Raw genomic sequence first — 26,365 nt, forward strand, 5'->3', positions numbered from 1 at the left:
CCTGTCTCCTCTTCTTTCCCCTCCCATTTCTGGCACTGGTTCATGTTCGCAAATTAGATTGTAGGTGCTGCTGGTTAAATGTTTTTTAATCATAGTAAGATTATCTCAAGATAACTGCTGGCAGTCAAAACATGAGAGCAGCATCACTGCTTTAAACAGATTCTCCACAACATTTGTACCATTTGTGCTCTAAAATAAACTGAATATAACTGAATCACAGTCATGTTCATGTCTTCAAAGTAAATGCAGAAAAAATGACATGTTAGAAAATAGCGAGCAGGAGAGAGGGCAGGCACTCCAGAAGTTTCTCTGACATTTTATTTTCTCTCCAGCTGTTGAAGTCCAGTTCAAAGATGTCACTTAACCACAACATTTTTCCTATGTGGGCGTACAGAGTGGAAATGAAAGAGCGAACGGTGAGCAGTCACATTAAAAAAAATCCCTTCGGAATGGATGGGAATAAAGGAAACTGCTTAAAAAGTTGTATTTCTTTATAAAAACGAATTGCCAGATATAGAAGACGAGGGTTAAACAATTTAAGCCAACATATATCGCGGGATTTGCTTCCAAAACCCCACTCGGTGTTTTCGCTTATTCAGCAGCCTGAACTCTGACAGTCAGCCTCCTCTCCAACGTCATCACGCGCGCGCACACACGCGCAGATGCTAATCGGCTGCAAGCTCTCGAGCCCGACTTTTTTTTTCTTTTTTCAGTCTTTTTTTTATGTCAAAAGTTAAACTTTTCTATCATTCCCCTTTCCTTAAAACAGCGGCGGCTAGTTTGTTCACACTTTGAGAATGACATGCTTCAAAAGAATATTAAAATATAATAATAATAATAAAAAACCTCTGACAACAACAAAAAGTTAGCTTATTTGTGGTGTATTGCTAACAACCTCCACTTACTTATCAAGCACGAAGTACAGGTCAAAAGCACCCTGGCAGGAGCTCTCCTCCTCCTCTTCATCCAGCAACCCCGGCTCGGCTCTTGCAGATGGAAAAGAGAGCAAAAATAATCCGAACAAAACCAAAACGAGACTTATGTTCAACAAAAATCTTGCCATAATCTCTCCTCCCGGCGAAACAGCGTAATTCCTTTATGGAGAGGGGGAAAAAATGCCAAAACAAGCCAAAGTACTTCAGCGGGTCTTTACATCCCACAAACAATATAAGTGGAGAGACAGGGATGCTACCGAGACAAAAGAAAGGATGCCGGTGATGATTCAACTATTTTGAGATCAGTGTACAATCAGGACCACCCGCATCCCGGCCTGATTGCAGCAGGAGAAGTGTTTTGACTCAGAGAGGTTTATTTTTTTTTTTTTAATGCTGGTGGTCTTCAGGCTCTTTTTCGGATAGTTTTGAATCCACATGCAACTGACAGGCAAAAAAAAGAAAGAGAAAAGAAAAAAAACCCTGCAAAAAATAAAAAGTTAATTGAATGGGTGGTTCGTAAAAACGGATAATATTTTCCTGTCAGTGTGTCAAAAGTGATTTAGTTCTAAAGAAGCCAAATGGAGCTGGGTGATGCAGAGCTGTGTTTGAAGCCGGAGGAACTGAGAGCCCGGGGGACAGACTTGGCTGAAATGGCCCAGGTTTCAAATTTCATCTTGAGGAGGAGAGAGGAAGGGAGGCAAAAAGAAAAAAAAAGAAGAAAAAAATGGCTCAAGATCCCATTTTGCGCCTCCCTCACGTGGCAGACCGGCGCATGGGTGACAACAATTTATATCATTACAATTATACAAGGTATATGAACTTCACTGTGGCACTGCGTCCTCAAGCCACACCAGCGCGTTTATTTATCGAGCCTAGCATTTTAGCACTTTGTCCTCATTTGTTCGTTTACTTTCAGCATGCTGCTGATGGTTAACTATAAGCAGCAATATCCACTGTAATTACAACTCAGTGAAGCAAAGACTGTAATGAGTGTGGCAGATATGGTGAAGGGCACATTTAAAGAGTAAAGCAAACCCTCACATGAAGTGTGAGTGCTGCCATACATCAATCACATGAGGTAATCTCTTTCTTCTAAAATATGTTTTTAGAAATAGGTGTACGATTATTTTGAACAGCCATGAATACACTTAAATGATGACTTAATTAGAAATTGTGGCGTCCTATTTTTAAATGTGTGTTTTGCTTTGGTTTGGTTTGTTTTGAATAAATAACCTGTTTAGCTTTTCTTTGAGTTTTGGAGCTTGAATGCATCTTGTCATCTGAGCTTTCATTAGCTAATAGGTAATCATTCACTCTATGATCAAATATGGTCATTTGTTGCTCCAAAATACCAATATGACCAAAGGGTTTTTGACACACAAAAGTGTATGCCAGGAAAGACTGACAAAATCAGCTGCTACCCTGATAACATCTTGAACAAATAACATCTGAAAGAAATGAGAAATGACAGTTAATAGAAACAGGACAGAAAACAGGAAGAGAGATGTAACTGTGAAGCTGAAAGGAGTAGAGTTAGTGAAGGTAGATGAGTGGAAATACCTGGGATCAACTATCCAAATCAACTGACAGTGCATGAGAGAAGTGAAGAAGAGCATGCAGGCAGGGTGGAGTGGGTCAAAACAAGTGTCACGAGTGATTTGCGACAGGAGGATAGCAGTAAGAGTGGACGGCAAGATTTACAAGATGGATGGTACACCTGCTATGATGTCTGGTTTGATGATGGTGGTGCTGTCCAAAATACACGAGGCCAAGCTGGAGATGCTAAGAATGACCAGAATGGACAGAGTTCGAAATGAGTACATCAGAAGGACAGCTCAGGCTGAGTGCAGCTAACAAAATCCGACAAAATCTAATCTAGTTGTTTTGTTCTTTCAGCTTACTTTCTACACTGATTTTTGTAGTAATTGCCAGGAAAAAGTCCTAGTTTTCTGGCTCTTTTCATATTTCCTCTTCCAAAGCCATATTTGCTGTGATCTATTATGCTGTCACTTGTACAAAAACCAGGCAGAAAAATAGATTCCTGAAAAGTAAACAGCAGCCTTGTTGCATCACTTGGACACTCTCCCTTTTTTCCATTAATCCCGTGGCCCCAGGCTCAAAACATGTGCTCACTTATCTATCCAAGGCAAACATAGTTCTTCAGTTTCTCACATAACATGGTGTAATCTTCCCAACTGAAATATCACTGAAGAAAAAAAAACACACCATCTGAAAAACTGCACATCATCCCTTGAACTAAATGTGCATTGCTCTGCAGAGCTAAACATCATGTAATGTATACTTTATTGATCCCCGTGGGGAAATTCCTCTCTGCAGTTAACCCATTCACTCAGTGAAGCAGTGGGCAGCCACCAATCAAGCGCCCGGGAGCAGTGTGTAGGGACGGTACCTTGCTCAGGGGTACCTCGGGGTAGCCGTTCACTGGATTCGAACCCCCGACCTTCCGATCATGGAGCCACCACTCTACCTACTGAACACCATCTGCACATCAAGAAAAGTCTTCTTTCTCCCTTAATCTGTAAATCTTGCATTTTATACAAAAATAAACCAAATATACTGTTAAAATAATGAAATAACTTTTGTAGTGATGAAAAACATTTTATCTTATGTCATGCTATCCAAGGGGCGATCGTGGCTCAAGAGTTGGGAGTTCGCCTTGTAATCGGAAGGTTGCCGGTTCGAGCCCCAGCTTGGACAGTCTCGGTCGTTGTGTCCTTGGGCAAGACACTTCACCCCATGTTTGCCTACTGGTGGTGGTCAGAGGGCCTGGTGGCGCCAGTGTCCGGCAGCCTCGCCTCTGTCAGTGCGCCCCAGGGTGGCTGTGGCTACAATGTAGCTTGCTATCACCAGTGTGTGTGAATGGGTGGATGACTGGATATGTAAAGCGCTTTGGGGTCCTTAGGGACTAGAAAAGCGCTATATAAATACAGGCCATTTACCATTTTACCATGCTTTAAAAAATGAGCACAACACTCTCCGTCATATATTTCAGTTTGTTTTTTATTGTGTCTGATAAAACCCAGAAATGTTCACATGGCACGAAGTTCACTACATAGTGGAAAAACGATGCATGTTGTATCCACAGTAAGAACATCACATGTGATAGTTTCTTCATCAGAGTAACAAATTGATTATTATACAGAGCTCCTAATTATAATTTTGCAAAGTTTTGTTGATGTTTTTTCCAGACGTCTTTGACAAACACTAACTTCACAAAGAACTGCATAGGCTTTTGAGAGCCATTCATTCTCAACCACCTCAGCACAGTAATATTTGACAGAAATGAAAACTACAGAAAACTTTCCTCTACTTTAAGAACAGACTAAAAAGGCTTAGTTATGAGCAACAGATTATACTTTATTTTTTACATAAAACCTACGTTGTTCACTTCTTAAACAAGTCTAGACTCTTGAGATTATTTGGCTGCCAAAACAAAGAGGTGATTGTGTCCCCCATGACTTTGTTCAGGACTTGGTTTCTTTAACTGCGAGGTGCTTGTTGAATATGCCTTTGGCGGTGTCGAGGGCAGCATCAGCTGGGACGGGAATGTGAGGTGCAATGCCGGCTCCCTCCCAGGCTGGCCCTGCAGAATTGTCGGAGTGAACAGTGGGGATGCTGAGGAAGATATCGGTCTCGCCGACCTGGAAGGTCTTGGGTGGGTGGGACGCCCCAGCTGTAGTTTCGCCAATGATCATGGCGCGGCCCAGCTTCTTCATGATGTAAACAAACTCTTCTGCAGCACCAGCAGTAGCTCCACTGGTCAGGATGATTACGCTTTTCTTGGAGCCATACCGTACACCTGAATAGGAGAAAGGTAGATAGAGATATGGCTGAAAGTCAAGTAAACAAGGGAAGTAAGTTATTTCTGAATAATGGAAAGGATTAAGTTTGAGCATGATAACAAGCTGGTAGAAAAGGGATATGGATAACTGTATGCCAGAGAGGCTGGATTATATCGTGGGGTTCCAGGTGAGGGTACAGATGAGAAAATAGTTTGATATATTCTAACCACAGCTGCCCTGCAGATAACTTTGAAAGACTGGTATTAAATTCAGAAAGCATTACAACCTCCAGCACAGGGCCAGCTGGTCTGTTCGTATTAAAAAGCAAAGGTGCCTTTTTGTCTGTTCATAAATCTGCGTATCACTGTTTCATCAGACTTGCAAATATAAATATATATATAAATAAATGAATATATAAATAATATATATATATGAAGCAATGGGAACAATTTGGAGACAAGTTTCTGGATACCAGATGAACGTCTCGTTTCAGCTCTGGTTTTGAATCTTTACCAGATTCTTATTGAAACATCTGTCTTCTACTGAAATCTATTGCACATATTCAAAAAAATACACAGACTGGATTTTTTTTTAACTACCGGTGAGTTCCTGCAGAGTTTGGAGCTCTGTGATGGTTCCAGATGATCTGTCGTAAAGCTTGTCCAACACAATCTGCTTGTCCGCGTCAAAAAAGTAGGAACAGAAGCCTGCGATAGCTGTTGTTGGCCCCCCAAGATTGTTCCTGCAAATTCATTCATGGAAAGGTTTGATTCTTAGTTAAATTTAATGGTCATTTGTGATTTCTTTTTATTGATGGATGTCAACCCACATTAGGCTATCTCTGGACATCAACCTGACGATTTGAGGAAAAAGCATTCTACATTCTTCAATAATGATCAAATGCACTTTATTAAGAGCTAGACTGTTGAGCTATAGCAGCTTTAATGACTGATGTAGACACAAGGAACGTTTTTAATAGAAACTTGGACTGTCATGTCGAGTAATATTACTCACCTGAGGTCAACGATCAAAGCATTAGTGTTGAGAACTTTGTTCCAGACATGTTCAACAATAACCTGGGCAATAGGCTTCACCTCCTCAAAGTCTCCAAACATGTCAAAACGCAGATAGCCGATGTTGTTTTCAAATACGTCAGTATGGAAGGAGACTTTGATCAGTTCAATGTACATTTCTGGGGTATAATCCTGTGGAAATCAACAGGCACCAACTTAACATGTATCATAATTGTGACCAATATTTTGCATTATATTTTAAATAGCTCACCAGTTCATTTGCTTAACAGGAACTTTTGTCCATCAAACTGAAACAAAATAACAACCTCAAGTCTGAGTGTCTTACCATAGGTGGTAGGGCTGGAGTGTTGCTGGTGGTCTTCAGGCTCTTGTCCCCAGAAAGGGTCTGCAGATCAGCAGACAACTTCGATTCCAAACTCTGCTTGGAGACAACCATATTGTACGTGCCACTTTCCAGCTGCTCTTTGAGCTTTGCTGCAACATCTGACCCAATATTTTCAAAGGCATAGTTGTCAGCGATCAGGGTTGCTGATCCCTCAATGATTGCTGGAACTTGGGCACGGAGGTTGATGATCTTGATAGCGGTAGCAAGGGCATCCTCAGCATTTACCTCCACATCTGGGGTGACACCTGTGACCTCCCAAGTGGAGCCAGTAACGGGGTTGATAGACTTAGCAGTTGGTACAGTGACATAGAAGTCAGAATCACCAGCTTTAAATTTATCAGTTTTCACCGAGCCTCCCGCTGTCTTCTCACCAACAATGGTGGCCCTTTTCAGATTCTGAAGACAGTAGGCAACATCTTCGGCAATGCCCTTGGTGTTTTTGCTGGTTAGGACAATGATGGATTTAGTTGCACCATATCTCTGCCCAAGCAGATCCGGCATAGTAAAAAATGGAGTGGTGGTGTTCGAGGGACGGTCATAAATGCTGTCGATGTGAATCAGAGGCTCAGCTTCGGTGAAGTAAGACACAATGTAGGGGATCCCAGTGACTTCCCCACTGCCAGTGTAGCGCAAGTCAAAGATCAGGGCAGATGTAGGCAAGATTTTACTCCAGACAAGGTCTAGAAGCAAAGGACCAACCTTTTCAGCTGCCTCTTCTCCAAGGATGTGATCAATCCTCAGATAGCCAATGTTGCCCTCCAGGATATCAAGCTTCATGGAGTTCTGGATGACTGCGATGAGCTGCTCAGGGGGCAGGGGAGGCAACTTTGGGGGAACTGCAGGAGCGTAGTTTGGCTCATAGGAGACCTTCAGGCGTGGGTCACTGACTGTGTGCTGAACCCCACTGCTGAGGACATTCGCCAGAGTTTCGGCATCTGGCATGTTGAGAATACCCGTGTTGCTGCTGGCTGCTTCGATTGCCTCCTTCATCCCCACCAGCTTCTCTGGTGAGCAGTAATTGTTCAAGATGATTGTTGCTATGTCTACGATGACACTGGGGGAAAAGGAGGCATGGCTAAAGAAAACATTTCCCAAAATTAGCAGAGATGCAACCAGAACGAGAGTCTTTGCCATTTTTTGCCAGTTCAGCCTGACAAAAAAGCGAGCAGACACAAAACGCACGTTGTTGAACCAAACCTCTTTCCCCAAAGAGGTCTTCTGTCAAATGGCACTGTTTTGGCTGCAAGGTTTCTGGTTAGTACACTCATAAGAGGATTTATCCCACATTAAACCTCTAATCGCATTATCCTGAGTGCTTCTGCAAGGTAATAACAACCTAGCTAAGTAGATGTAGTAATACAAGGTGCTGCTAAAGATACTGGTGCTAGAGTTACGCAATGTATCCTGGAGTGAAAGGTTCCTGTGTCAAATAAGGTCAGTTTTATAATTGATAAAGGCATTAAGGGTAGTGAAGATATGACCTGGGGAAGTCACTACCTGCAAATACAATATACAAATGGGGGTCAACATTATATCTTAAATCTTACATAATATTTGAAGAAGGAAAACAATGGAAATGGAGAATAACTGTAAAAACATTAAAAACCCAGCAAATGCCGAATACACCATCAATAATGTTCCATCAATAACTGAGAAACACCTAAGTCTTTATTATTTTTAGAAATTATACACATTTAACAGCAAAGCATCACAAATGAAAACTAAAGAGGGAGATCTGGTTTAGGTTTGTTTGCTTGGTACTTGCTCCCTCTGCTGGACTGTTCTTTTGTTAAAGACCAAACCAAAAAAAATAAAAATAAAAAATAGAGCATTATTACAGTAAACTAAGCAAAAGTACACTAAAACAAGTAGGCAAACTCAAACAAAAAACAAAAAGGGATTTCACGTGACAGGGTCGAAAGAATATCCACATTATTTTACATATAATTTAAAATGTGATAATTTTAAAGAGTAACACAGAGAAAACAAGTAAAGAAGAAAGAAAAAATACGAAAACCTTTCCTATATTATGAATAACTGGAAGTTGTTTTACTTACACAATATTCACACTTAAATGGGGCAAATGTATTGTAAAGGAATCATCAACTATCACATGCTTTTCACAGTTAAAATGTCCACAGCTTATACATTCCCTTCTGTAATAAGATCAAATACTAATTCATGCTACTTAGTTACTCAAAGTCTCTCTAAATGGAATAACAAGCAAGTGCTCTTGGAGCTTAAAATTTCATATTGAAGTGAAGTTGAGTTCCTGTAGAAAGGCCTTCGAAAAAAGTAAAAAGACTAGATTACGTGAAGCCTAATGCCAAAAAAATATAAAACAAACCAACAACTGATGACAGTTTGGTATAATAGAAGACCTTCTTTGTTAAACTACTAAAAAACACTGCCTTTAAATCAGGGTGTCAAACATACCATTTGGTCAACTCTGTCCCACTGAATATCTTTGCAATATCAATTGTGAAAACAGCAGAGAATTAATTAAAGTTTCTAATTTTTAAATAAAATCTTCTTGTGATTAAGCAAGCTTAACTGAACAGGAGTGAAAATGTATGGAAAAAGTTTAATTTTATTATAGTTTTATTGTAGTGTACTGTAATATTATTTGAGGGCTGGATCTTTAAAAATCCAGTGATTTTCAATGCATGTAATAAAAGTGAGCTGAAGAAATGTTGAGAAACTGAGACAAATCTGTTCATCAGTTTTGTAAATGAACAGTGTGGTAAATGTGAAGCTTTCCAGCATATACTTGTTTCTTTACCCCTTTTTGATCTTTAGACTGTTCTGTTATATTGCAGTTGCTTGTTCTTGCAAGATCTGACCTCTGAATGATCTCTGATCCTTTTGTGCTGCATATAAGATCACTCCTATGCTATTTTACTTATTGACTGTTTTAAAGACCAACAGGTGCCTGCATCTGTGGGAACATAGGGAAAAGTGCTGGAAACACAGACAGTTCTTTTGAAAGTATCAAGGTCCCCATGAGTTTCAAGATTCTCTAAAACCACTGTCTTCATTGAGTTGACCCACAATTTTGGATCTAAAATCAATCTGAGGAAAGTACCCATTGACTAAAATGAGTTTGACACCCATGACTTAAAATAAAATTACTTTAGGTGCCAGTTTAGCTCAGTGAGCGAGCATGCCCATTCATTCAGTAGGTAGCTACCAATCTAGCAACCGAGGAGGAGTGTGTGGAGACCATTTGGTGGATTTGAACCTGTAACCTTGCGTGCATGGGGCAAACACTCTACCTATTGAGCCATCCCTGCACTTTGCTGTCAGAGCCAAAGAAATTAAATAAAAAACAAAACATCTAATTACAAGGCCACACATGCTACACATGGAACACAACAACACACACATTTACATTGAAGTGGTGCCTAAGCAGAAAAACTAATTAACTAGTCATTTTAGTCGCATTTTTATTGTTTACCTTGCACTCTCTTCAGCAACCTTGACTCTAGGATTTTCTGAGCTACAGATAGAGCCTCATTTGCCTGGACAGCAATATGGGGCTCAACCCCCGAAAAGCTCCACATTTTTCCAGTGATGGCACTAAAAACAGCTTGGTTAGGAATGGAGGCATACAGGACAGTGTCTCTGATCTGATAGGTTCTACTTGATAAAGACCCACCAGTTGTTGGCTCACCAACAATTGTGGCCCGATTTAGGTCCTTCATTGTGCAAGTGAATACTTCGGCTGCTGACCCAGTCATATGACTGGTCAAGATGAATAGTTCCTTGGAGGATCCGTATCTTTGACCTCTCACCTGTGGAATTGTCATGACTTCTGTCATTGTGGTTGTTGTTCGGTCAAAAACAGAGTAAAGATGGTGTAGAGGTTCTGCATCAAAGAAATAACTACACAAAAGTGGAATCGCGGTTGAATAACCACCACTGTTGTACCTCATATCAATTATGAGGGCATCTGTATTTATTATCTTGCTCCAAACAGATTTTATGAGATGCGGCCCGATGGCTTTTACCACTTCTATGTCTGCCATCATATCAAACCTTAAATAGCCAATGTTACCTGGTAGAAGCTCAATTTTAAAAAGAGCATCAATTATATAGCCCACTTCCTCTGCTGTAGGAATCTTTGAGAGTTCATGAAGTGACTCAGGCTCAACCTCACAGTGGAAAACATGCAGTCGGTGATCACCTGAAGTCTCTTGGAGATCTGCTGTCAGCTGTGATGCCAAAGACTCAAAGTCAACCACCGAGCGGTATAATCCGTCAGCCCATTTACTTACCAGCACCTTGCTAACCTTTAGCGCGACTTCATGGATTGCGTAGTGATCTTCTAACAAATCTCCAGCTCCTTGTATGAGGGAATTTAGTCCTTTGTGAAATTCAGCAATCTCATGAACATGGTCCACTGCTTCTTCAGCAAGCACAATGGCATCAGGTACCACCCCACCTCCCAGCCAGAATTCTCCGTTGTTGTCGATAAAGTTTATGAAAGGAACAGTGATGGCAATATTGGTCCCCTCTATTTTAAAGGTCTTTGAGTGCATCAGGGTACCAGATGTTATTTCCCCAATGACTGTGCCACGATGTAATGACTGTATCAGATAAGCAAACTCTTCGCCAACACTTGCTGTGTAATAACTGGTTAACACGTAAATCTCCCGCTTTGAGCCATACGCTGGTCCTGTAATTTTAGGCAAAGTGTTGTGTTCTGTTGTACTATTCTGAGTTCGGTCATATATTGTAAAAAAGTGTTGCTTCTGTGATGTGTCCTGTAGATAAGACAAAATAATGGCTAGAGAGGTAGAGGATCCACCGGTGTTATAGCGCAAATCAATAATCAAGTTAGCAGTATCTTTGAGGGGTACCCATACCTTTTTAGCCATGACCTCTTCTAATTCAGCAGATGACTTGACAAACCTGTCAAAGCGGACATAACCAGTGTTTCCTGGGAGAATTTCCACTTTGAGCAATGTATCAATGTATTCCGTTAATAGTCCAGGTTCGTCTGGAACTTTCTCATGTTCATGGCCTTCCTCTACATTGGCTGCATATTCTGGCATGTATTTGATTGTCAGTCTGGGATCTTCAGACACAGTCTGGAGCACTTGGTTGAGTCTGATTGCTAGACCCTCTTCAGATATGACAGACACGAAGTCTGTAGATTCCAAGAATTGAAGAAGAGCTGGAACTCTTTCAGTAAACGTGTAGAACCGGTCGATTTTGTCAGAGATTCTTTGGACAACTTTTGGAATAGAATTCCTTATAGCCAGAAGTGATTTGGCTTTTGCAACAGCGTCCTTGGCAATGATGTGGACATTTGGAGAAACACCAGTGACCTCCCAGCTCTGACCTGTAATTGGACTGACAGATCTTGCCACAGGAACTGTTATGTAGAACTTCGACTGAGCAATCCTTATTTTTTGGACTTTCACCGACCCACCAGCAGACTTTTCTCCAACTGTGGTGGCCCTCCTTAGGTTTTTTAGAGCATACGCCACTGCCTCAGCAGCCCCCGTTGTGGATCTACTGGTCAAAATAATGACATCTTTTTTCTTTCCATACCTTTCCCCCACTATAGATGGGATGGTCCATAGTTCCCTGGTTGAATTTGAAGGCCTGTCATATACAGTGTCAATATGAATAACGGATTCAGGGTCTGAGAAATAGGAGATAATAAAAGGAACTCCAGAGAGCTCTCCAGCTGTGCTGTACCTTAGGTCAAAGATTAGTGAGGATGTGTGAGCAATATTATCCCAGATATTTCCCATGAGCTGCGAGCCAAACTTTACTGCTGTTTCCTCCCCAATGATCCGATCTATCCGTAGATAGCCAACATTGTTTTCCAAGATATCCGCCTTGACAGAGCTTTTCACCAGCCGGATCAGCTGTTCTTTTGGAAGAGATGACAGAGTTGGTGGCATCACTGGGACAAAATTAGGCTCATAGGAAATGGTCAACCGAGGATCATTCAATGCTCCTTGTACTCCAGCTGTGAGCACAGTTGCCAGGGTCTTCCTATCTGAAATCTGCAGGATTTCTCCACTGTTGATAGCTTGTTGGATGGCCTCTTGCATCCCAACCAGGTTCTCAGGGAAGCAGTAGTTTTCCAAAAGAATCTTGGCCATTTCTAATACTAGAGCAGGCTGGAATGACGAGTTGCTGGATAGAGTAGATAGAAAAAACATCAACAGAAGTGGCACTGTCGTATGCGCCATCTCTAATATCTTCATCAACGCTGATAGAAAGAGAACCACCTCCGTCTTTGCTTTTTCTGGGTTGTGTTAGTTGATTTGTGTTCAGAGACTGTGGATTTCACTGGAAGGAATATGTCATTGTCAAAGGTTTTTCGGGCAGCAACATCAACATAAGAGGCTTTTGTCTACAATAAACCTTTAATCGCATTATATGTAGTGCTTCAGCCTGCAGACGATAGCAGACAGAATGAAAAATGATAAATGGGAGGTACAGTTTCTCACTGTTTTTGACACAAATGTAATAGAGGTTTGGGTTCTGGTACCTCTAGTTTTAACACTTGTAACTGAAAGACAGTTTACTGTTTATTATTTTTCTACTTATTTTTCTATTACAGTCTGCATCATTTACCAAATTCTCCCCGTGGAAAAAAGGTGATAAATGAGGCTGCACTGATTTGTGCCAAAGCCCCAACTGAAACACTCCCACTCCTTTTTATCTCTTTCTTCCTTGCCTGTTACGAAAGCTGATGGTGGTGTATTTTGGTGCTGTTGGTAGCTTTAGTGGGTCATGTCTGGGTCATTTCACTGGTGACATGATTACACAGTTTACAGACAAAGCCTTCTTAAAACACATCCAGGATAAGAACTGGGTAACAAGTTCCTTAATTCAAAGTGTGTGTAACACACACACTTTGAATTAAGGAACAAACAGTTGAGTGGAAAGTTTTTATGTCTATTGAATGCCTTATTTTCACAACAAGGACAAGTTTGGATATAATAGAAAATTGATAGCTGGTAAGTTTCCATCGTTTACTCAGATTTAAACAGCAAGACATCATAAGACCAGCTCACAACTAATAGTGCCAGACATGAGCTTATTCCAAATACTAGACTTGCTAATCTTAACGTCTTAGCCTTTATTATGGCCTCATACCTTACATAACAAATTCCAGTCTCATCCAATTCCCAGGGTGCTTATCGAGAACTTCGAAACACTGAATACTTCCTGATGTTGTCACTTTGTGTCAAATAAAAGAACAGATTATATCATTTTCGCTGATAATAAAATACCTAAGGGTTAACATTGATTCAGAACTGATTCAGAAAGTAGACTGTAGAAATGAAGTGGTGTAAGAGTTAAGATGTTAGCTGTGATAGTCACGCAACAAAACGTATTAATGTCAGCAAGATTTAGAGCTGAGTTCCCAACACACATTCAGGAATGAACAAACACAAGAATCATCAGTGTCCATTTCATGTTGCCTTTCGTGGCTGTTCTAATCGCTGTTTTTAAATGATAATATTAAACAGTAGAAGCAGAGACTTAAAGGCTCTGTTGTCCCATGCTGTTGGTGATTGAAGGAACACACTGTTATGAAGCAAAAAACTAATGGAGCTTTTTCCTTGGTTCTCAGGAAACAGGAATTCTGACCCCGACACTGATGTTATTTTAAAACAAGATCAGTTTAGTGCTACAGGACATGGAAGTGTTTGCACAAACTTGTCCCCTCATTGATTTCAACATGGTGGGTCAAACTCAGATAAGACTATGTCACTGACATTTAATATTTACACAGCTGACAGTATAGATTACTGTATGATGAGTGTGTGTAAGGGGGATAACTAATTGTTTTTTCCACATAGTCATTAGTTTATACAGTCATTTTTCCACGATTTTCTCACTTTCTCTTTCTCTTTGTTGTTTTCTATAATTTGTGGACTTTTGGAAAATAGCATTCATGGAGACGTTATACAGGCTTTTTTGTAACGCTATTACTCTGTGCAATAAAAAGTCAGCATTGCACAATGTGAATAACTGTGATATTTCTTATTTCATCACCTGCCTCTAATCATCTTATTAGTCTTCCACTGTATAGCAGCTGTTTCAGTACCTAATGAATAATCGTCTTTGTGGATCAGCCAGTCTCCCCAACTGTATCTTGTGTTTTGAGTCCAATTGATATCGGATTTTTAGGAGCAACGGTGATATTTAATGATTAAAAATCTGATATTTTGGCTGTTTTTTCCTTTCATATGCATGTAAAAGACAGATTTCCCTGATTTGTTATATGTATTTGTTTACAGTTGTTTTAGGAACATATTAATTAATTCATGCTCTGGACAGCTATGGTCAGGTCAGCTGGTTAATGTGCTTGTGGTTTTCCAGACTCACGGATGTTGCCAAAAGGGAAGTGGCAGAGTGCCCTCTAGTGGACAAACTGTGCCCTGTTGACACTCACAGCATTTCATTTATTGGCCATAAATATCAATAACAGGTGAGGAGGTGAGTAAGTCAAAAAGGAGACTTCTGGCTGAGAAGAGCCCAAGAATTTTTTATTAATTTCAGGGTTGGAATGCCTTAGAAACAAAATGATGACATCATGCTACATATAGGAGAGTAAAAATCTGCACACTGAGAGCAAATATTCTAATAATTATTATTTCTTTTAAATATACATTTTTCTGTAATTTCTTTCTCTCAGGGATCATAAGTACAGATACACACCTATCAATTTTTGACTTCTGCCCCTCTGTAGTAGCCCATGGTGGGCATGTTTATGCTGTCAATGAATGTAATGTTAATAATTTACAGACTAATACCAGATATATATCAATATAAATAATTTATACTTACAATATCAATATACAGATGTGTTATATCAGCAAATGAGCAGTGATTATATGTGAATTTATGTTTCACCAGCTTATTACAAACAATAATTATACCTATTTTACCTGTAATAGTAAACTCGTTTAACTTTGCTTTTTACATGCTTTTTATTATGTACTCCACACATACAGGGAAAACCTTTACTGTACACATAATGAGAATTAAATACAATAAATGCAAAATGTGTCCCTTTCCTTTGCTCTTCCACTATTCTGTTGGTCTGACAAACCGTCACGCATATCTTACAATGAACTCTCAAAAGCAGCAAGTCTGTCATGCTGTTAGCATTGGGGTATTAATTTAAGTGATTGCCAGTTTTTTTTTCATCAATTATGCATAGTACCTTACTTCTGACAAAAAATAGGTGCATAGTTTAGAGCAATTCTTTATTCCTTAGTATTCATTTATTTAGAATATTTGCTAGAAAAGTTCTTATCTTGAAGTTTAGCTTCTTCCTAGCTTCACCTAAAATTGAACCTAGGGATGGGAGATATTTTTAGCACAATCAACATCTTGTATGACATCTCTTTTCACGCTGTAGAGAATTCTAGTCCACAATGATAGATTAGAAATACCCCTTCTAGTCTAGAAGAGCTAATCACAGCTTTTTTCACAGTAAAAATAAAATAATATGGAGAACTTAAAGCTAAATACAGGTGGTGCGCGTTTATTATGAACTTTCACGAGGGAGGGTGGCGTTTAACTCCCACATGAAGCCATAGTTTGCTACTGAACTTTTTTCTACATATAAGTCATGTGCATATATCAGTTGAATCAACAGATCAATAAAAAAAAATCAGTAGAATTAATAGAAAAGACTTTAAAAAACAAAACAAAACAAAAAACTCTGGAATATTTTACAACCTTTTGGACCAATACAGGGCATGAAAGTTGCCATATGACCTGTTATCCTTGAACATTGAACTAAATGGAATAAAATTTAAATTTAGGATGATCATTACCTTTGCTAGGGTAAGGGCAAACTACCTGCAGCCACACTCTGCTACCTTCATCTCTTCATACAGATATCTTATAGTGATGCGCCCATTCTCCTGATACATGACTGTGATGGGGTCAAGTTGGATTGGGACGCAGCATGCCATGTTGGCCTTCTTGGGGTCCCTGATGTTCATCAGCGTCTGGATAAGGGCATGTTTTGATGGAGATGACTCATCCGTCAGTGGATGGTAACACTGGCCGCGACATTCAAAGGCATCATATTCCCGAGGCGCCACGATCCAGCTGTCCCAGCCAATGTCTTTAAAGTTGACCTTGAGCGAGGTCCGCCGGCAGTATTCCCTCGGTGCTCGTCTTTTTGTTCTCTGTGGGTGCTGAGAATCAGGGATCTCGTTTGGTAGCTGATATCCTCTGTTCCAGTCAGCCCCTGAATGTAGGATGGTTTCTTCTTCATGAAGGATCATCTCTCTTAGTTCCTTCTTCATCTCCCTCCTCCTGTTACTGAGGTCATTTGAGAAGACAATCAAAGCCGCAGAGGTATTATCGCCGACGGACACGCTCATGTTTAAACAGCTGGCCCCTGCCGCCCCGCTTCTAGAATCCCCACAATCTTTCATATCCACCGCTACGTCAAAAACAGTTGGTGCAGGGCCTGACTTGATCCAGCTCTGAATAGCCGTGGTCACATCAAACGTTGTCCATGTGCTCTGAGAGCCTGCCACCTCTTTGCCCACCAGCAGTTGGGCCGAGGATGTGAAATTGTTCGTATCGACTTCGTAGACTTTAACCATGATCTTGAAACTGTGGGAGGTGACTCTTGGCCTGAAGTTTGGGAAGAAGAAAAGCTGCAGCTCAGCAGTTGTGATCTTTTCATGGCTGGGGATGCTGATGTTGAACTGCAGCCTGTACTTTGACTTTGTCCCATTCGTCATAGAGAGAGTAAAATCTGTCAAAGAGAAAAAACACCCTGATCACTGATACATCTGAAACAGCAGCAGGGATTGTCATGGTCGGCCACGGACTGTGTACCTATTACAGTCAGAAGTGAAATCCGAGTCTTATTTCATTTTCTGCCGAAATAGTACCCTAACATTGACAATATTATGTTATTTGATAGATTCGATATCTGTCTGTCGAGACCAAAAACAGTTCACAACCACTAGAGATCCAAAGACCACACAGGCAGTAACCATAATACAGAAACTGATGTGTAGTTCTCATTGGCTAATCAATCAAAGGAAATCATCTGGGGATACTTTCGTTGGTACTTTACATCCTGCATCTTCACCAGAATATATAAAATCATGTAATAGCAAAGGAAAAGCCACTGATGAGGGCTTAGAAGTAAATATTTCTCTATTTCTAAGAAGTTTCAGCTCATATATGCTAGGAAATGTTAATATTACCCCAGCTGAACATTTCAAGAAACAACAAAAAAAATAGCAATGTGGGTTTATCAGCTAGTTGTAGCTCTGAAGAGGGAAACCTGTATTACCTGTGTTAGCTGCAAAGATCTAAACCAGATATAACACAAATGTGCATTTCTCAAGGTGGCTTTTCCAGATATGGTTCTTGATTTGGAATACTGGAATAAACAAGACTCATTTTCATGATCCATGAATGTCCCTCTGCCATCAGCTACATGTAACTCAGAGTGTACTTTTGCTGTGTCCAGTTAAATCCAATTCAGATACCTTGCACAGTGAAGCTTCGTATGACATCAGACTGAGGGGCTGCCGAGGTGTCCGAGGCATACTTGTTGTACAGTTCCATCATGAACTGAGGGGGGATGATCTTGCTGTGCTCCTGAGGAACATCTGACAAGTTGAGCTGTCTCAGAAAACCCTCCTTCATGGTTCCCAGGAGGTTCTCCATCCTCGAATCTGTCTCTTCCTCTTCCAGAAGGTCCTCTGAGAGCTGAGAGTAGAGTTCCTCCATGTTCCTTCTGATGTCATTGTTGATAGGTTTACAGTGGCAGGAACCAATGGTAGCCACCAGACTTAAACACACCTGGAACAGGGAGCTTCTGGAGAGCTGCATTTTGAATGTGACTAAACTGGTGAGAACTTCACCGTCTCCCCTGCTCGAAAACAGACTTTGCTGTGGCAAATTTTGAAAATGGCAATTCTCAGTACACATATCAGACTCCTGGTGTCCGCTCCCATGCTCCCAGAGTAAACAGGGGGACTTGTGTCAACTAAAATAGTAGCTTGGCCATGCTTATCACTGCAGCCGATGCCTTCTTTAAAGCTTTGTTATCATTAGAGGGGTGTCTGCTAATGAAGACACTGTAAACAGTTGACAGGGATAATGAAGGGGGTGCTGGAAATTGCGAGGTTACTGAAAAACAGACATTTATAAAATTACTTTCCCCAACTCGGATGTGGCTTCATAACGAAACCAGCCAAAAGAAAAAGAAAAGAAAGAAAAAGTGATAAAATGTCAGCTTGAAGGCGTAACAGCCTTGCTTGTTAAAATCTGTAGCTAGATTAGCATTGTAGCTCTCGTGGTTTCAGTGCTGTGGTCAAAATGTCAAGAAATTTCTAATTAGACAGCAGGATCCAACCAATCCTATCAGTGTGCATATTTCACATTTCACATCTCTGGCATCAGTTTTCTAGCCCATTGCTCAAACACTACTTGTTTTTGCAAATGCAAAAGTTCTTTACAATGACCTAATAATCCCATTATTTACAACCATTATACTCATGTTAAACTTTTGCTAGTCCCACAGAGTCCACTGAGGATACACATTTTGGTGATTAAGTTATGTACAGGCAACACAATGGAGAGCATAACATCCTATTCACAGGGGGATGATGAAATTAACATAATATACACGAAAAGCCAAAGAATTTGGATTGATGTTTCTTTTTAAACATATAGATATTAATAATCACTGTATGTGTGATTGTGCTTGTTTCATTCAGATTGTCCCAACATTAAGGAGGTGATAGAGTATGTAGACATATATGCTACAATCATATTTATACTGATAAAATATTAATAATATAATCTGTGTTTGATTTCAAAATGTATTTATGTTGAGTTTCTTGTCTCAATGGAAACTCTTCCATAAAATGAAAGAAACTAACAATGAGATGTGACCCTATGTGAAGTTTTGGAGCAATTTAATAGCAGTAATGCATTACTGTAAAAGTACAGATAATACAAAAATAAAATAAGAGATTGCATATCAGGCAAGTTCTATATGTTGTGGACTAATCTTAAAAAAGTGTGTGACTGTATCTCTTGTTGTGCACTTCTTCTGTGCGAAGAAGAACCAGACGCAAAGCAGCATATGGAAGAATGTTGACGAACTGGTTGAGCCCAAACCACAAGCCAGTGAGTCTGGGGACGTTGGCTTACATCCGACCTATAGTGGAATTTCTTTCTTCTTCTTCTTCTCAATTATTCAGTCTCTTATTACTTGGTTCACACTGGGTTTCATAAAATGGTTTCGCTGTGGCCCTTTCATGGTCTAAAGAGGTCTGCTCTATGGAGTCCATCAGTGATGAAAGACGAGGAGCAAATGTACTGGCATGGGTACAGCAAACAGTGTAGGCACGCAGAAGGAAAACAAACACGATGAGAAAACTTTAATATGATCTAAACCTGATCAGTTGGATGAACTTGTGAAAAGAAAAGAGAAATAATAAAAATGTTTTAGGGTAGTGAGGACTTGATCATGTGTCATACCAGCAATATGTTTTGGCCCAAGCTTTGTTTTCAAGGCATTTGTCAGTATGCTGCATGTTTGTTCCAGATTCTTTTCTCATCAGGTAGCAAATCAGTCTCCAACCTGAATAAAAACATTTTTAGGCAATAAAAACAGTTAGATTAAAGACCTTAATAGTCTCCATGAGGTCTACGTTTGTTTCTGTTATGTGGTGATATTCTCTGTAGCTTCATACAAGCGACTCCTGCCCTGTGACAGCTACTCTGAATCTTCAAAACATACATTACATTAACAATTTGAAGTTTAAGTCGTCACTGGTGATGAGCCTAATCGTAACACTATGCTATCAAAAAGTGCTTTTTAAAAAAAATTATTCTCCCAATTATTGGCAATTAGGGGATAAAATAAAATAAAATGTATTTTTAAATACTTTTTTCTTGTCTCCAGACAGCAGGGTTGGGATTTGGAGCTGGGATTGTGGTTATCATCAATAGTGACTCACATATCACATCGATTTATATAAAGTACCAAACAAAAACAAAACTTTTTTTAATCAAATGTATTTACAGGTCATGTAGACTAGCATTCATAACTAAAAAGCACTAACCTGCCACTATTTAAAAAAACGCAAAAACCTGTAACCTGCCAGAGGGTCTGCAGATGGACATTAGCCAAGGCTATAATCTGGCATATTTACATTTGTTAAAATGTTCATTGTCCCTCTTTCTAAATAAATTAAATAAAATCAGTAAACCTACAGATCAGACCTAATGTCCCAATTTGCTGAATAAAACATCAGCAAAGTTGGAAATTAAAGGAAAAGTTCACAAAAGTGTCTGAGGTCAGCACAAATACCCTTTGGCACTGGTTCTTTAAGTGTCTGGAAATCTACTGGAGACATGGAAACCATGACCTCAAAATATATTTCCTCATTTGATGATGTTAGTAGTGTTGAGAGCATATTCATCCAAAGTCTGTAGTAGGTTTTAAACTGGACTGACATCTGCTGATTATTAAGGTATATGATTCAAGCATTATCATCCTCAGGAAATAAGTATTTATAAAACGAAGGTGAACAATTTTGCACTTCCTCTAAAGTGGAATTTAAATGTTTTCCCTCCATCTTTATATATGAAATTTAATGTTACATGACAAGAGGTACAGTGTGTATAAAGTACTGCATGTTATGGTTAGGTATACATACTTTAATACATAAAAACCTACGTTAACAAGTGTTTTTGACAGTATGTACAATTCAGTTTATTTTTACACCAAGCATACACCAAGTCTGTGGTCTATTAAAGCACACATCAGCACATCCCATTAATATTTGATTACAGTTTAGCAATATCTCCTTTAGTTACTGTGGAAATCTACTTTCATTACTGTACACATTAAAAACTGTACATGTCTTTATGGATAAATAATGTTTTAGTGTTTAAAGGAAGTGGTGAATAAACACAGGAAGTACAGAAAGTCATCCAAGTTTGACATCCTTTCAACTGAACAAAATGCACAGCAGGTGGCAGCAGTGCATTGGTTATGTGTGATTGGTGAACGGGCTTAACCCTGCTTTCAATGCATTAACAGTCACCATATGGCAAAATACACTCATTATATACAAGATATAAACAAATAGTTGCTGAGATATAGTTTGAAGAAGATATGACCTCTCATGCATGATAAAGGGCTAAACTCACTAAGTACCACTTAATGTTCGTGTGTAATGATTTCCATGACAAATGCTGAGTAACAGAGAATATGAATATGCTGCCATGTAGCATCTGTGTCCAAAGTTCTTCTTATCAGTTTGACCACAGTTCAGAACATTTGATTAGCCTTTTTTGAGCTCTTTTGAGGAGTCTGAGCAGATTCCCAAACCAAGTCCAGTTAAGTCTGAGTCCAAGGTGATGGTAAAACAACATCCTTCTAAAAACTGAAACAGAGAAAAAACTTGATAAACTGCTCCAAATAAATAAATAAAAAAGCTTTTTAAGGATCAGTGGGAACTTGATCTACTTGCAGGAACTTGTAGATTAAAAGTAATACAAACACGTGTTTCTTTAAGGGCACCCAAGCATTTTCAGAAAATAAACTTGGATGAAAGGCATCTATGAACACTGTTAGACAAGCAGAAAAATACTTAAGGCAATGTCCAATCCTGGCAGACACGAAACAAGGCCAAGATCTCGGAAGAAAATTCTGTATGTATCAGTTATTCTCACTGTTTCTCTCTACAACTGTTCTTCCATCTGACACGAGCTTCCTGTTAGGCGCTGAAGCTACACTTTCTTTGTATTCATTGTCTCCTATCTTCATTGATCACAGTTTCCAGCGGCTCATGCAGTGGCCCTACCGGCAGGCGCATGTATCCACAGACATGTTTGGGTAAACCTTTAGCACCATGTTCCTGCTTGGATCCAGGTAAAGGACGCTGAGGGGGCTCATTTTGTCTGGAACACAACATGGCTCAGGCACACCAGGGACAATTCCCACAGCTCTGACAATGCTCTGGATAGTGGCGTGATTGGAAGGACGTGCCACCTGAGGAAGTAAGGAGTTGTAAAGGACTGATTATTAGTAAAATAACAAGAGAACTTTCCTAACCCTTAAAATAAAGTCATGTTTTTATAATAGTTTTAATAGTTTTTCTACTTGTGGATTTGGTAAAATAATGAAGTATTCTACTGACTGAATTAAAAAAAAATCAGCTAATGGTTGGAGTGACAATAAGAAGGTTTTCATGTCTTACTTTAGGTATGGGGAATCCACAGGTCCCGGCGCAGTAGTAGGCATCAAAAGCCTTTGGTGCCAACACCCACTCGCTCCAGCCGATGTCTGCAAAGTCTACCCTGAGGTAGCGCCTGGAGCAAACCCTGGGCTCACTCCACTGTCTCCTCCTGGCCTTCTTCATCGTCCTCTCATCAAAGCTCAGCACTTGTGGCTTGCTCAGGCCCTCGCTGCTTACCAGGCCATGCTTTCTTCCCGTTTTGACCACAGTTTTTGCTTTTGCTGGGAAATATGTGCTCTGCCACAGTTCGTGGTTCTTCAGGTTATTGAAGTGCGCCTCCGGTATGTCGTTGGTTTGGATCTGTAGATGAAGCTCCCTCCGAATCCTCGAGGCTGACGTTGTGGCGGATGAGTCATCCCCTGCTGGAAAAGGCCCATACCTCTGTAGTGACATGGCCACGCTGTTTGGTTCATCTATAGCTCGATCGTCGGCATACACCAAGATATACGGCAGGTTGGCTGGTGAGAGGCGTTCTTGGCCATGAGGGCTCCTCTGCTGTACCCGAGCCCCCCCAAATCCCATATCAAACTCCACCATGACCACAAGCTCTTTGACATCTCTGGCATGTTTCAGCACTGCAGTTACGTCCTGCGTTTGCCAAGAGCTTTTCTTGAAAGGAGACAGACTTACGTTTCCCAGAGGCGTCAGAAAAGCCGAGTTTAGGGACGACCCATAGAAGAGGAGCCGCGAATGAGCAGGATCGGGATGCTGGATGCCTCCAGACGGGTGGCGAGGCGTTCGGAAACGCCACGCCGGTCTCTGGTGGTGGCGGGGCCTCTTGTAGAGGAAGTGAAAAGAGGCGGAGAGGATGAGCTCGGCGTTTTGGATTGAGGACAGGTTGAACTGGAACATGTCTCTGCCCTGTGAGACTCCTGGGGAATATGAAAAGGAATCAGGAGACAAATGAAAAGCTTGGCAAGAAAAAGTTCTTCAGGTTACAAAATGTCTGAGAGAAAAACATTTTCATCCCACGCACAGTGCTTTTTATGATCCGAATACAGGAAATACACACATAAACAGTGATGTGATGAGCTCAGCTATACAGATCTTTTGCTGAACAGATGCTACAGCCCTGAGGGAGCACCTCTCTCTGAAATGAACAATAAAGACGAGTGAAGTGATCGCACTGCTGCCTTGACCCTTTCCCCTTCTCTTTATCATGTCACGCTGGCACGTTTGATTCAACTCAGTAACAATGTCAATATATCACTCGCAAAATGTTGCTCAACACATCTGATGGACATAAGCAGCAGCACCAGCAGCATGGAAAACATTAAGCACGGCACGGTTAAATGCCTGCCTCGTGCATGACCAAAAAACCTCACCCTCGAAAGCTACACTATTGAAGTTCAAATCTTGTCTCCTGCACTTCCACCGCAGCCTGAAAGATAAACATTGGGTCGGACCAGCAGGTCTATCATTGACATATGGAAATGCTTATAGCAGAAAGAGCTCCTCTGAGGCTTTATGCGGTGTCTGAGTGTGATAATGGGCTCTTGTCTGACACCTAGGCTGTTACAGCTACTGGGGAAACAACAGTGTTTGAGACATAAAGTTTTCTCAGTTCAGTAAATCACAGCATAGACAGAGGTGAAGACGTTTGGCACAAAGGGAATCGAGGTCTGCTGGGCGATTGACAAAACACCTGTGCTGAGGATGCTAAGGATAAAGAAATGAAAAGTTAAAATTTGAAAGATTAAAAGTAATTCAGATTTTTTAGTCTCTTATCTTATCTACTAAAGTTTAATTTGGACATTTTTTTCCTCCTGTATTTTTTTTAAGTTAATATTTGGTGAAACAAAAATGAAATTAACCGTACAGTGAGAGAACTGCACTTTTATAAAGATAAATACATACATGTTGGTATCCAGATCCACACATTATTAGTTTTGTTGCTTCTGTAATTTCCCCCCTTTTTTGCAAATCGACCAATTGCATTAATACGCTGACTTAGTGTTCGACTACAGTAATTATGATATCAGCAACAACAAACCTGCTTCAATTTGTGCTAAAACATTTTAACATGTTTACCAAATAATTAACGTCATCCAATAAAAATGTATAACTGAATATTTACTTTGTAGTTTTACACATGCAAATCTTGTTAAACAAAACCACGCGCGGCTCTGCTCTGACATATTTATCGGTGAATTTAAACAAATATAGGTGTTGTCACTCACTCGGAAGAGCTTTAAAACTTCTCACGGTGTTTCCTTCCTTCTGGCTCTGCGGCTCTTTACTGTATTTCTCGTACACTTTGAACATGTTGATGGTGACCATGTCCCGGTTCGCGCTTTCTTGCGCAAAGACGCGCTGCTCTGCAGAGACTTCGGCACCTTGACGCACGGCTCTTTCCAGACCTTCAGATTGAAAGTAACTCCAGCTGGACTCCAGGACCGCCAGTAAACACAGGGTGTAAAAAATCCGGTTCTCCATCGTAGCTGATGTGGAAGCAGATTCTATTAAAATTATCTTCAATCAATAAAAATTTTATTTGTCTATTTTTAATAATTAATTAATTTTTAGTTGGTTTTTTTTTGTTGTAAAAATCTCTTTCTGGTCCTGCCAGTTTGCTGCCCACCCAGACTTCAAATCAATGCCCAGGTTATCCGTGTCAGATCCGAACTCCACGGTTCATGGTCTACAGCTGTTTCTACAATGGGAGGAAATCCGCGCAGACGCTGCTGCTGCAGGATGACAGATGGTGACGCCTCAGAGCGCGCAGCCAACGAGAGCCATGCAGCCCATTATGTGAAGTGCTCATGAGCACTGACAGGCTTCACAATCCAAAACTTCTTAAGACAGTGACCTCTGACAGAAAATGCATCAACACTAAGGACTACATGCTGAACACCATTCTGCGCTATCACTGAGAGTTTTATGAGGGCGTTTAAAAAATAATTATGATGGAGTATAATAATAATTTTGTTTTATCATGCTGCACTGGAAGACTACTTTGAAAATCCAACTAAAACTCATCCATCCATCAATTTTCTTTACCACTTAACCAAATCAGGAACCTATCCCACCTGTGACAGGGCAAAAGGTGATGCACACCCTGGACGAATTACCAGTATACTGCAGGTCTACACCTTTTGTGGTGTCACCATTAGGACTGGTTAAGCCTTTAAAATGTAAATAAAACATATACATGTTGTTACTGTGACATCAGACAGATTTCTCAAGTTCTGATGCTTTAACTTGAAAAAAACAACTGACATCATCAGCCTCAATCTGACTGACAAACCGAAGAAAGCAAAATACCCCCATCAAACAATAGTTTACAAAAATGATCATCATGCTGTATTAAGTGGGACTTAGAACTAGTGATCAAAACTATAAACTCATCAGGAAAATGTTTACTGTGGTCATAAATAAACCGAGAAGCAGGGATGTTTTGTCAGAGATTTAAATAAACCTGAACTTTTTCTGCAATTAGAGGTCTGGTGGTCATTAGCGAGAATGCAGCTTTAAGGCACTTCCTTCAGCTGTATTGCGCAGACCGTGAATACATGTCCATGTTTTCATCTGCACTCTACAGTCAAGCCAAACGCACACTGATCCTGGCTTACAAGTCATCCCAACATATTCATATATCGTCCATGTCACTCTTTAAACATTGCCCATTATTACAATTCAATAATGACCATGTAATTAACTTCTGTACTCTAACTATCTGCAAGCCATCACCCATTTTGCAAGCAGTTTATACTCAAACAAAGGAGAGGCAATAAAAGATGCTGCAACAACACCTTCTTCATTTCTCCTTCCCTTTGAAGTTTGCCTGAAGGAATTTCTTGGATGACTCCACCATTACAGCACAGAAAAGGTAAAAAGTCTTGAAAAGGGTCAAAACCCCAAGACCTCTTGGGATTTTTGCTTGCTTCAAACAACAACTGCTTGAGGCAGATGATCACCC

General features: G+C 40.3%; 5 protein-coding genes across 6 annotated transcripts in view; all 5 read right to left on the reverse strand.

The window, feature by feature from the left end:
- The window catches only part of antxr1c (ANTXR cell adhesion molecule 1c), a 38,689-nt gene extending 37,102 nt beyond the window's left edge, over window positions 1–1,587 (reverse strand). The window contains exon 1 of the mRNA XM_012920834.3: window positions 906–1,587. Coding sequence (XP_012776288.1) covers window positions 906–1,063 — 158 coding nt within the window. The 5' untranslated portion in view covers window positions 1,064–1,587. The remainder of the gene's footprint in view (window positions 1–905) is intronic.
- A 2,351-nt stretch (window positions 1,588–3,938) lies between these two features.
- On the reverse strand, window positions 3,939–7,397 carry rbp3 (retinol binding protein 3). The gene is made up of 4 exons (XM_012920836.4): window positions 6,098–7,397; window positions 5,753–5,943; window positions 5,338–5,480; window positions 3,939–4,755 (listed from the first exon to the last, which is right to left on the reverse strand). The coding sequence occupies exons 1-4, from the start codon at window positions 7,289–7,291 to the stop codon at window positions 4,421–4,423; spliced, it is 1,863 nt and encodes a 620-aa protein (XP_012776290.3). The 5' UTR covers window positions 7,292–7,397; the 3' UTR covers window positions 3,939–4,420.
- A 392-nt stretch (window positions 7,398–7,789) lies between these two features.
- Window positions 7,790–12,479, reverse strand: irbpl (interphotoreceptor retinoid-binding protein like). Its single transcript, XM_076887281.1, has one exon. The coding sequence runs from the start codon at window positions 12,382–12,384 to the stop codon at window positions 9,604–9,606; it is 2,781 nt and encodes a 926-aa protein (XP_076743396.1). The 5' UTR covers window positions 12,385–12,479; the 3' UTR covers window positions 7,790–9,603.
- A 2,185-nt stretch (window positions 12,480–14,664) lies between these two features.
- gdf2 (growth differentiation factor 2) lies at window positions 14,665–18,141 on the reverse strand. 2 transcript variants are annotated; one of them, XM_076887282.1, is made up of 3 exons: window positions 18,049–18,141; window positions 17,671–17,986; window positions 14,665–16,922 (listed from the first exon to the last, which is right to left on the reverse strand). In XM_076887282.1, the coding sequence occupies exons 1-3, from the start codon at window positions 18,139–18,141 to the stop codon at window positions 16,003–16,005; spliced, it is 1,329 nt and encodes a 442-aa protein (XP_076743397.1). In that variant the 3' UTR covers window positions 14,665–16,002. The 2 variants fall into 2 exon arrangements, with proteins under 2 accessions (XP_076743397.1, XP_004557671.3); XM_004557614.4 differs by lacking the exon at window positions 18,049–18,141 and having other exon boundaries at window positions 17,671–18,029.
- A 2,704-nt stretch (window positions 18,142–20,845) lies between these two features.
- On the reverse strand, window positions 20,846–25,134 carry gdf10b (growth differentiation factor 10b). Its single transcript, XM_004557615.3, has 3 exons — window positions 24,627–25,134; window positions 22,408–23,318; window positions 20,846–22,199 (listed from the first exon to the last, which is right to left on the reverse strand). Exons 1-3 carry the CDS (start codon window positions 24,880–24,882, stop codon window positions 22,008–22,010), a joined length of 1,359 nt encoding a protein of 452 aa, XP_004557672.3. The 5' UTR covers window positions 24,883–25,134; the 3' UTR covers window positions 20,846–22,007.
- Window positions 25,135–26,365: the final 1,231 nt, after the last annotated feature.

Source organism: Maylandia zebra, linkage group LG8 (genome assembly GCF_041146795.1).
Source record: "Maylandia zebra isolate NMK-2024a linkage group LG8, Mzebra_GT3a, whole genome shotgun sequence".
NCBI lineage: Eukaryota > Metazoa > Chordata > Actinopteri > Cichliformes > Cichlidae > Maylandia > Maylandia zebra.